This window comes from Triturus cristatus, chromosome 7 (genome assembly GCF_964204655.1).
Source record: "Triturus cristatus chromosome 7, aTriCri1.1, whole genome shotgun sequence".
NCBI classification, from domain to species: Eukaryota; Metazoa; Chordata; class Amphibia; order Caudata; family Salamandridae; genus Triturus; species Triturus cristatus.
The window spans coordinates 599,132,527-599,144,984 of NC_140590.1; the positions used below are offsets into that span (position 1 = coordinate 599,132,527).

The 12,458-nt window shown below is 42.2% G+C and overlaps 1 protein-coding gene across 3 annotated transcripts in view; it reads left to right on the top strand.

Moving 5' to 3' along the window:
- Positions 1-12,458, top strand: part of STXBP4 (syntaxin binding protein 4) — a 686,902-nt gene that overhangs the window by 577,768 nt on the left and 96,676 nt on the right. For all 3 annotated transcript variants that reach the window (XM_085617160.1, XM_085617162.1, XM_085617161.1), the window contains one exon: positions 2,472-2,605. In XM_085617160.1, coding sequence (XP_085473286.1) covers positions 2,472-2,605 — 134 coding nt within the window. The remainder of the gene's footprint in view (positions 1-2,471; positions 2,606-12,458) is intronic.

The following is a 12,458-nucleotide window of genomic DNA, read 5'->3' on the forward strand; positions in this document are numbered from 1 at the left end:
GGCTTTTTCCAGATTTCCTTTCTAATTTCTTCCTCTTCCTTTCTCTATTTCCTTACTTTTTCTCTATTGCTTTGATTCAAAGTCTGGTGATAAAAAAGAAGTCCATATCTTCATAAGTGTGGGTTAGTAGCAGGTCTTTAAGTGGGATGAAAAAACTGGGGGGGTCTCTCAAAGGGGCGGGCTGACAAAATTAAGGGCGTGGCTTAAAACGGTTATACTAAATATATGTGCTCTGTATAATGTGCCGCCAGACTGGTATTTTGCTGCTTCTGATATTGCCTCCACATATATAATACAACAAATAGCATTACATCTACAACAAGCCAGGACTATTGGCTTTGTCAAAGGTTGTTAGTCAGAAAAGATAAATATACTACATGCATACATAGAACTATGGCTTTGTTGTATATAATATTAAAAATGCTATAGTTCTAGCACACGAGCTTGTGGCGTAATGGCTAGAACTGCCAACTTTGGAGCTGAGGAAGCTGGTTTGAGTCTCAGCGTTTGCTCAACATCCTGTGTTCATCGGCAAATCACTTAATCGCCCATGCCTTCCAAAAAATGAATGAATATGTCCTTGTTGGTGATCATGTAAAGCACTTTGAGTTTTGCAATATAGAACTGCATGAAAATAAAGCAGTTAACTGCTTCAAATGTAAGATTTTGTTTCCATTCTCAGAGCGAGGACAAAAATAGAGAGCCTGACAGGGACCCGTCTCGGCACCTGCTTTTAAGAACTACCGGTGCTGAGCACCGACAGGACTCGGCCCACTTAAATGCCTGGTTTGTGGCTATCTCCTGCAGCCACTGCCACAAATTAAAAAAAGAACAGTTGATGGACAGAATGCAGAACAATGTCATACGTTCACCCCAGTACAGAGAACTGGGCCTAAATCCATTGTTTTTTTTCTCCTCATGCAATTCCAGTTTGAACCCAGCCATATGGAAATCAGTCTTGACCCTGCTCCCTATTGGGAACAGTCCAGCCCGCACTGCCAGGCCAGGTCCTCCCTGGGCTCGCTGTGCCACATGATTCAAGTGAGCCTGGCTGATGAGGGGTGATACCCCAAAACCGGTCCCAGGATTCTTGTTACCAGTCCAGGGAGGACCCGGCTTGGCAGTTCTGGCAGGACTGTTCCCATGAGGCACAGGGTCAAGATTGATTTGCATATTGCCAGGTCTAAACTAGGGTTTGCATGGTGAGCAACAGAATGATGGATTTAACCCAGGTCTCTTGACTGGGGGGGAATGTTTGATTTGCTCTGCATTCCGTCCATCATCTGTGTGTCTTTTACTGCCACAAATTAAGCATGGTTGTTCTCAATTTTAGTTGCCTTTCCTCATCTATGTGTGTGTGAGGGAACATTGTACTGCTAATATGTGCCCTATTACTTAGGTTTGCATTGCTAATGGCTGCTTTATACTTTTTTGAATGTGTAAAGAAGCATGCAGTGCTGATCTCCATGCTGTGACTGTTCTTTGCGTGTTTTGTGGGGAAGGAAAGCTGCATGTGCTGTACATACCTTTTGTGAGTGTGATCCATATTTACAACTGTGCTCTTCCTTTTTAATTGTATTTTTGCAGCGCTTGCTACATTTAATTGTATTTATGCAGCGCTTACTACCCCCTGACGAGGTGTTGAAGCGCTTTTTGGCGAGTAGCACTCTACTCCCGGACCAACAACGGATAAGTGGTGGATTAGCAGCCTGCACTCCCCCTTTAACAATCAGCTGTTCCCCAATGGCAGTGTTCATCATTTTGCCTTTTCTGGTGTGAGCATTTGTTCTCCATACTTCACTACCCTGTGGCACATGTATAGGAGAAGTGTGCTTTTCACTGACAAACCCAACTGTTACATGAAGAAGCAGCAGTATATTCTTACACATACCCAGGTATAACATGTAGCAGTGCAAGATTGCCTTCATGTGAAAAATCGCAGTCTTAGCACTTTTGTGTACTTCTGAATCTTGCCAGTGCTTGTTTGTTTTCCATCACCCTCTTCCCTACACGTGACAGTGTGGCGGAAGGAAGGGACAGGCTACCTAACATGCAGGTTTAAAGTGTTTATTAACAATATTCAAGTCCTGCACCCTACGCATCATTAACCCTGCCCTCTCATGCATTTGAAGCACACTCATGAAGACGGAGGCTACTATCTGGTGTCTTAACTTTAACAAACAAAAGAATAAAAGCAGTCTAAAACATCAAGGGGGCTTTTTCCTCGTACACCAATCAGGATTCAGATGTTACAATATTTTCAATTCCAGTAACTGAAATGTAATTCCCAAGGCCAACGGGGAAGCAATGGCTGATCAAGACCGCCCTCATTGTTTAAGAACATTTTCAACAAAGCTAACTTTCCTTGCTTAATTCTACACAAGAGATACCATTGGTGTTGTCAGTGTGTATCTATGCATACTAATTAATAATATAATTATTGAACTATAATTTATGTTTTATTTCCGTAGTGATCGAAGACTTGCACTTTCTTCTCAGTCACTTCTTGCTCGGTTTGGAAGAAATGGGCGCACTGTGACAGCAACCATTGCTGCAGAAGCTAACGACCTTGCAAAGTCTGTACGGTCGGCGGTGGAAGAAGATTGTGAGTCCTTTTACAATCTTATCTCTCCTATTTTTTTATCCATTTATTTATTTTGCTGTATTTTGTTAAAAATTGGTTTGGTAGTATTGTAATATTATCTTTAATTCCTAGTTTGCCGTGTGGTGTGTGACTGTATACATGAAATAATCAACCAAGCAGGGCTTGTTCCCTTACTAAACAGATGGGGATGTGAGATTCACCAGTTAGGCTTTCCTGTTTTCAGTTTCTGTTTCTTGTGAATTCTAGTGGTTTTTAGGTCTCGCCTATGTAGCGTGCATGTGCTGCATAGGAGAGACCTTCAGTCATTGGCACAGCTTTGGGGCCAAAAACGTGCACACGGTCCATTGCCTTCAATGGCAATGCGTGCACGTGTGGCGATTCACTTGCGGGAGCGAGCGGCTGGTGTCATATGTTATCAATTATCGCGGCGCCAGCCGCTTGCTCCCGCAAGTGAATCGCGCAGGCCCCCTCCTCTCTCCCCCTGCTGCCGCGCGAGGCGCGCGCTCTACTTTGATGTGCTGCAGTCAATAACTGACATCATCGAAATCGATGGGATCCACACAGTGGTGGGTGTGTTCACCACACAGCAGAACATGTGAGGGCGGAGCTGGCCGCGTCAGAGGCCATGTCCTACATTTCTATTGTGCCTAGGAGTGTGCTGCACGGCGTGCTGTCTTCATCTCTCCAGCAGCCTGTGGCTAAACTTACAGCCTGAGGTAACCCTCGCCTCCCCCCAACTCCAGTCCTCTCCCCTGCCCCTCCTCCTCCCCGTCCACCTCCCTGCCCCGGGCACAATAATTAATGGCTGCAGGGCCGGCTGAATTTAATTGCTGTTCTGAATACTATAGATTTTCTGGGGAACTGAAACAGGTTTTACGTGGCTGCTATCTTCTGTTTAATAAAACCGATCTACTTGTAGCTCAACTGGTCTTTCATTGACTTGCAACTCATTTATTCAACAACACCTTTTCAAGTTTGCAGACCAGGCCTTGGTGTGCACAGTAAGAGCTGCTTTAACAAGCAGCTTGGTTAGAATCTTCCCTGCAATGATTTGCAGAACCACAAAAAGTTCAAAATATCATTGAAGTCAATCGAAAGGAGTATAGTACTTAAACGAATCCACACTTCCAACTTACTGTGTCTTCCCATTGGCACTATCAAGGTTTAAAAAAAAAAGATGACACTTTCTTAGCAATATCACCAACAAGATTGTAAACAAGCATTTGCAATGCAAATAGGCCTCGCATTTGTGAGTTTAAGCTATTGCCATTGTAAATAACAATGCCTTTCATAAATGAAAGACATTGCCATTTACAAGGCCAATAGCTCAAAATCGCGTAATTGCGAGACCTATTGCATTGCAAATGCTTGTTTTTCAGTGTTTCCAAATGTTTTGAAAAATTATTAAAATCAGTGTATATTAGTGTTTAATCTTTTTTTTTTTTACTCGGTACATAATCCTTGGGATAGTGTTTTTTCAGTACTTAAAAATACATTTGCTTTCATTTTGTGCCCTCACTCATTCCTGATGGTAATTATTCGTACATTCCTTCCTGTTCCTAACTTCCTTATTTCTACTCTTTTATTGAATTTGGTCTTTCAAGTTACTTTTCATAATTTCTTTCAACTCCCTGCTTATCTAGTTTCCCTATACTGAAATCCCTCTTTCCTGGATGTAAAGTATGCGCATACATGGAGATATGTTTGCATGCCATAAAGATTTGATTGTAACAGATAACATGGGAATGGGGACATTTACCACACCTTCCTGCTGTTCTGTCCTTCTGACAGATGTCAAAGATTTGCAGAATGTTGAGTTTCTACTTAGGGTAAGCAATATATATGGTGGGTGTTCCGTGCTCAGGGAATACAAGCCATTGTTAATGCTAATATATGTATTATTACTGTCTGAGGCCTATTCCAGCTCTATCTGGCTTCAGGGGAGAAGTCTGCTAAGAAATTATGATATGCATACCGTTGCTATTTTGGGTGACAGCAAACTGTGCAGCTGTATGAAGAGGCAGCAGAGGTGGTAAAGGAGCTTCATCCCCTCTCAGAAGGCTTCGGGGTGTTATCAGTACAGTTCACATGAAGTTTATTTTACATTTTTGGGCCATGTCTATGGGAGTTTGAATTTATTGGAGGATCACTCTACATTGATCTTTACCAAGCAGTTTGTGATTTTTTTTTTTTTTTTAATTTTTTTTTAAAGCAGTGCAGGGACTATGCTCCTGCCAGGCATTCGTGATGGTTGCACAACACGCTTTACCTTTGTAATCTCTGCAGTCTGCATTGTTTTTCTACATTTTCCATCTTGGGATAAATAACGAGCGCAGTTCAATATGTTATCGTTAAATGTGGTCACAGTCTGTTGTTGCCAAGTGCCACGCATGGTTTCAGCACCAACATTTTTAAACTTCATACTGACATTAAAGCAGAAGGAGTTAATGTTGAACTTGATGATTCGGAGGCTGTATCTACAGTGTGCAGATTCAGAATGAGTCCATGAACGAGTTTTGGAGAACCTGCACCATCTGCAGAACATACTAGGAAACTACAAGTTGTACTATTTACAGTTTTAACTCATGATTTTTCTGAGTTAATATATGCACTGGAAGCCGCACAGATTCACCAAAACTAGCTCATGGACCTCTTTGCATCATGCATGGGCACTGAACACATTCATGATATGGCCCTTGTTTCTTCTGTTTGAAGTGATGCAGCTCACATATGCATGCTTTTTAGACCATCACAATGTAAACCTAAGAGTGTTGGGTGTAGTGTGTTATGGGAAGACATTGATTTCGGAGGCATCCATATGCTCAGAGATCTTTGTTACCACAACCCCAATGCCCGAGTTTTCCGAAAGCAAGCCTCTGTTCGCTCTCAGTGAAGGAGAATTGAATCATAGAGGTGCTCCTTGCCTGAAACTGAGGCACACAAAGCAAACACAAGGAGATGATGGACGGACCACTGAAACTTTTCAGACACTCAGACCAAGTCACAGATCTGGGTTTACTTTGCCACCCCAGTTCGGACCCACCATATGCAAATTAATCTTGACCCTGTGCCTCATGCGGACAGTCCAGCCCGTATTGCCAAGCCAGGTCTTCCCTGGAATGGAAACATGCATCCTGGGACAGATTTCGGGGTAACACCCCTCATCAGCCAGGCTAGCTTGAATCCAGTGGCAAAGTTAGCAAGGGACCCAAATCTGGGAATACCCTGCCAACTTAGGGCGAGCAAAGCAAACACAAGGAGATGACAGACGGAGCACTGAAACTTTCCAGACACTCACCCCCAGTCACAGATCTGGGTTGAATCCATCATCGTTCTTTAGCTCACTTCGCCACCCCAGTTCAGACCTAACCATATGCAAATCAGTCTTGACCCTGTGCCTCACGGGAACAGTCCATATTGAACTGCCAAGCCAGGTCTTCCCTGGACCAGAAACAAGCATCCTGGGGCCGGTTTTGGGGTAACACCCCTCATCAGCCAGGCTAGCTTGAATCCAGTGGCAAGGTGAGCAAGGGACCCACATCTGGGCCTACCCTGCCAACTTAGGGCGAACAAAGCAAACACAAGGAGATGGTGGATGGAGCACTGAAACTTTTCAGACACTCACCCTGTGTCTTGTAGTTGCAATAAATCTATATAGGATCTGCACGTTTAGACAAAATAAACTGTGAGATTGGTACAAGCTAGCTCACAGTGCCACTATGAACTCCTCTTATCAAGGAGAGAATAGTTCCTGGCAACTATTATACATGACAACCCTGTCCCATCAGGGATCGCGAAACAGTACATTACTTTTTGCTCAATCACTTGTGCTCTCTTTGTCTCAGAGAGATACACAGAATAAATGGTGGGGACATTATCAATAAGCTTTTATTGAACCAGCTTCATTCTAGTGTAAAATAGGTGTGCTGAAACAACCATAAGACAAAAACAGATATAAATGATTATAAGCACCAACAGAGTAAATGGATGGTAGATTTCTACCATAGTGCTAAAACAATAAATATATACAAGCATATACATATATGACATTAATAATGCGTACTCCTACGATGCAACCCTAACTAGATGTACCTAAATGTACCTAGTATGTATTTAGGTGTAGAGCCATGAATCCTCGCAGGATGAAGCCAACCGCATTGCCTGGTGTGAGATAACGAAGGACCTCATCTTGGTCTCGAGATGGACACCCCACAAGGGATGTCAGCACACTGCGTGCTGGAGTGTCTGCATGCAGGAGCCTCAGTGTCTTGCATCAGTGTGTTAGCATGGAAATCTTTCTCCTCTTCCTGCCCTACAAGGATATGGTATTTATATACCTAAGAAGGTACCCTCAGGGGTAGCAAGCTGTGTCATGTTGGCCGAGGATGACGAAAGGGATGACCCTTATACATAGTTATGATGCAGAAGATGGTAACCCTGCTGTGATTCTGAGAATCCTCATGCATAATAAATGAGGCTAGTTTTCTGGGAAAACCACACAACATTTATGCAGCACCTAACTAGGTAAAAGGTCAGTGCCAAAAACCGTTATATAGTACAATGGCAGGGAAAATGTAGGCGAGAGGTTAGGGACTACCCAGGCCTATATTGGGGTACATTACAAAACATAACACCCGTTCCTCATCCGACCGGACAAAATACTAAAAGCGAATGTTCATCTAATTAATCGTAAAACATTGTTAAAAACTTTCAGAATAAAAATGTCTAAAAAATATATAAAAAGTGCCTAAAACCTCTATAGGTCCTTTAAATATGTTAAAAGTCATATAAATCCTTTCAAATATGTTCATATATATATATATATAGTATCTGAAATCCATGGTGCTGAGTAATAGCATAGAAGAAAAAATGTTGTTTAAAAATCTAATTTCGGTTGTTTATGAAAAAAGGCTGGATTCTTCCCAACACACAGAGAGACAAATGTGTCCTGTGTGGGAGCTGTAACATCACTGCTGCATGCCTTCACAGACGGCAGTTCCTGTAACACCTCACAGATCAGGTCAATCGAGCAAAAATGATCTTCTTCAGTTCCCACAGCCGATGCTGAGGGAGCATTTGAAACATCCAAAGCCTGTGTGCCTGTAGTAGAGCTGGTACCCACTCCAACAAGAGCTGAAGCATCCCGTGGTGGCTTTAAGAATGCCAACATCAACATTAAATATGCTGAGGACACTGCAGTACGTGGGCCATTAACAGGTCCAGTAGTACATCCACATCCGGTGGCGCAACCGATGGATGTGTTAGGCAGAGATACAACACACATTCTTGTCCGCAGAAGAAGCAGCAGAGGACAGGCAAAACACAGTCAATCCAAACTGGTTGAAATGATAGGAACCAAGATTCGCTTAGCTCCCGAAGTCCCAGGTGGAGTACCATGCGATCACGGTAACGTCACTCTAAGAGCGTTTTTTCCATCTCCTTGGTGACTGAGACATCCATTGCGTAGCAGAAACATTTAAATCAGGAATCTCACTACCATTAACAGGATTAGCGAAAGTCCTCCAAAATTGCTTCCAAATACGGAGTGTATAAAAGCTGGAATCACTCTGAAGAGTGTCTGAAAGGTGTTTAAGAGTCCAGAACCTATGGTCTTAAATAGATGTACTTTACCCTTCGTATCAGACATGTTAAAGATAATCTGTACCATTTCTCTTAAGTGGAAAGGGCTGATAGTCTGTACCAGAGCCTGTATCTCACCTGAGGACCTTGCAATCTGAAGATCAAAAGTCTCTTGGGCTGAGGTTAAGGGCACATCTTTCTGTAAAAGCATGGCTTTCCTTCGGCTCAGAGTATTAAGCCGTATAAAGGAAACATTCAACGAAGGCCATAACAGTGCCTCCCTGACTGTGTAGGTTGGTGGAAACAATACTTGCATACAGCAAGTAACCCTGGAATGTGCTTTGACTAGATATACGGTGCCTGGAAGCATTTCAAAACAACCTTGGTCATTCAACATTAAGTAACCGCCCGTTTGAAAGCAGCCCAAACACTGGATTAATCACGGCAGCTGGTGACCCTTTCAAATGACAGGACAAGTTTGCAACTGAACCGTTACAGGCCCCGTGAAGCACAATATCCTGGCACATGAGAGATCCACTCAATGAATTCTCGCAGTCTGTACCGCTGAGAAACACTTCAGTGTCCCCATTCCTGCATCTAAATCTATATGGTAATTCCCAAGATTCATAGATGAATTCCCTACCAGTTGCTTCACATCTGCCTACTTGGTGGTGTTCTAGGCAATATTGGAACTGGAAAGTTGTTACTGGCAATGTTATGTGGCCATGAATTAAGCATTCTGTGAACGGTGACTCTGCCACAGTGAAAGGTAATTGTTCTAATTTTTCAATGTGCTGCATTGTATTTTTCACATTCCTTTGTGAAATTTTTGTCTGTTTTTCAGTCAAATTATGTGCAGACAACACCGAGGTACTGTTTATATATCGCCAGGGCACATAACCTGAGCGCAATGATTGTAGCGTCCAGCTTAATGACACAATAGAACGTAACTGTGATTGTCCAGATGTAAACAACAAAAGAAGGAGTCATTTCAACTGGGTTACAAATTACTGCATTGAACGAAACAAAGAAGCAAAAATGCTGGATGAATTAAATAAAGAGATTAAGAGTACAAAGAGAACTTAACCCAGTCAAAAATACAAACATTTCAGAAAGACTTGAAACGTTTCTTCTACACCAAGACGTATCCATACGCCGACCCAGAATTTGTCCCCTCGCTCTGTCGACTGTCAATTTAATCAGATAGGACATCCATTTTCGTTTTAATCTTGCCTTATCATTCCTGCATTACATTTATACGGACTGATAACGGCAATTTTTAAATCACTTCTTCACTAATCACTCACTCTGCACTAAAAACCCACTCCGCTGTAATCAGGGGTCGCAGCACACCCGGGAGGCATTAGGCCGTTCGGATGGGGACCCTATGATGAAGCCTGTCACCAACTAGGTTGGTGAGTGAGGTTTTTTTTAAAACATTTTTTTTGCTTCTTTGGTTCGTTCAATGCAGTAATTTGTAACCCAGTTGGAATTACTCCTTTTGTTGTTTACATTGATTCTTAAAGGGGACCAGGATTTGTTCCATTATACCCTTTCTCTCTTTTTGTTCTAATTAAATTGTGTTTTAAGATGGACAGATCCTGTTCCATGATGTCTATAGCAGAAGATACAATGTTGCCCAGTGAATAAATCCTGGATGTCAGTGTGGTTGTGCAATTGTCAACCACAGCGAAAGCCTTTTCTGAGTTAACTCTGTCAATTTCACGCAATCTCTCCTCAGCTTCCTGTTGAGTGATTTTCCAAATTTCATTATAGATAGCGTATAAGAAGTGTTTCTGATGTGGATTTTGTGGACTTAGCCAAAAATCCCTAAGGTCTATGTCATCTGAGAATAAACACAAGTGTTGTTTCACCTGTGACAGTGTTGAGGTTCTTAGAAAATCCAGGCATAACTTCCAGACACTGTATGATGTCACCACTCCTGGATGTTCTCGTTGTACATAGCGTAGGTCAGGCCTATGGATACTAAACCCTTTGGTGGTACCCTTGAATCTTGACTGACACCTATTTGTGTTGATAGACCAAACTAACCATCCCTTCAAATTGGGATCTGTTGTGTTGTATGAAACGTTATGTATGATGTCATTTAGTGTACCCTCACTGTTAGCTGTATAGTTTTGCCATCCCTCCGATTGTGAAAGTGAGGGAATACGAGGTGTGTACAAGTCATTAATCTTGGCTAACCCAAGACAGGAAGTCTATTGCACAGTGTCATTCAGGAAAATAATCTGTTGTGGTATGAGGCATGCTCTAAATAGTGCCTCGGTTCCCTGAACCTGCCATTCCTTAGTACTCCAGACTGATTTTGTGTCTATAGTGTATTTTCGTAAGTCGAAACCCTGTTTAGACAGTTGGGCACTAAAGGATGCAGAGTATATCTGTTTTGTGTTAGTAAGCATGCTTTTCTTTGCAGATGAAGGTGCAAGCTTATAATAATATGAGCATGGATCTGATGTATGAAACTCAGAAAAATAGCAAACTTTTGTGCAAATGTTTGTGAACTAAGTTTTGGTGGTGTTGGGCAATGTTCCCATTGGTGGTATGTGAAAACATTACGTGGTGCACCTGGTTTATGCAGAAAGTGATGACTATAATGTTGGTAACAGTACATCAAATGAGCCATCAAACGTTTAATTTTTCATAAATACTGCAGATAGTTCTAAATAAAACAACATAGAATTAACAGTTTCAAAATCCCAATCGTCAGAGTATGTACTGGAGGGTATGATTTCATTTAAATAAATTTTGAATATCTCTGGTATTTTTAAAGGTTCAGTGAGACCAAATATATCATATGAAACACTGTCTCAAACTATTCCGTCAGGAACTGGAATTATGGTAATGTTCACATAGGACATCTGTTAATAATGAGATGACATACGAGGGTTCAGCACCAAGTTCACTTTTGATATTGCGGAGCATTCTGGGAGATAGTGTCCATTCACGAGCAAGAAAAAGACAGTCACTAAACCAATCCTGAATAGTAGGAACAATATTCCAGTGATTATCCAGAGCTGTCTTTGGTAGCTCAGCAGGTTTTGTTGAACTGGCAGATGTCTCCTGTAGAGTCATATTGATGTAGATGTTGGTGGTAGGCCGAATTGATATCTGTGTTTCATTTGTGTTTTGATGATGATCAATTTCAATAGATATGAGCTCCATTTCAATGTTGGTAACTCCATTACTGCGTAAAGAAGACTCTTGAAATGTTATCAGTCTTTCTGTCTGAACCTCCTGTATGGGAGCGAGAGGAGAGCAGCAGCTACCCAGGAGCCCACGCAGCCTGCTATTCAGTATCGGCCACATAGTGTGGTTTGATCAAATCAATGGAGACAAATCTGTTTTCATTCTTTTTTTTTTTCTTAACAATTTTATTGGCATTTTGCAATGAATTATAATCGGTACAGTACATTGGTATTCAGTGAAGCATACATGATGTGTCAAATGATTATTCATGAGTTATTTATCTTTCACATTAGTCAGTAAGGTTTGTCTCTTTCGTATTTACCATATAGCTATACAGAGTCCTATTACACATTAGTCACTGACATCTGACAATGATTCCTCTTGCGGGGGCTCACAAATATTACCTTGGAGGGCATTCCACCTGCCCCATACCCAAGTCAATTTTTTGGGGCATCCCCTGTGGACATAGACTGATTTCTCTATTATCATTGCATTGTCCATGTCACGACACCATTGGCGATGGCTAGGAGTCTGTCTCGATCCCCAGTGCTGAGCTATATTCCGCTTTGCCAATATCATACCTAGTGTCGCCCAGTCTTGAGTTGTATGATTGAGGTCCGTAGGTTCCCATATCGCTTTTCATTCTTGCCGGCAAGAGGCGGAAGGAGTACTGTTCTTGTACCTTCGACAGCCAGGCCAGGTACTGCCTTTCTGTATGATGGCCCAGATTATTTCTTGTTTACAATCTTTTCTCTTAGTAGATCCCCAACTTTTGGAATCCAGGCAGGTCTTGCCGTTACTGTTTTCACTCTCCCAGTGGCGGTGAGTTTTACTTGGACGTTGATTTGTAGTGCCCGGAATTCATTGAGTTCCTGTAAAACAGCCAAATGTTTATTGATGTCAAATGGTTTTTCATCCACCACTGGGCTGCCACAATCGAGGTCCGGTACCCACATTCTCGTCCCAAATAAGACTTCGTAAGGGGTGATGCCTCCTAGGGAACGCATGTTATTAAGTGCCCTCCGGACCCCATATAGGTGATTGACCCAACTACTACCTGAGCCTC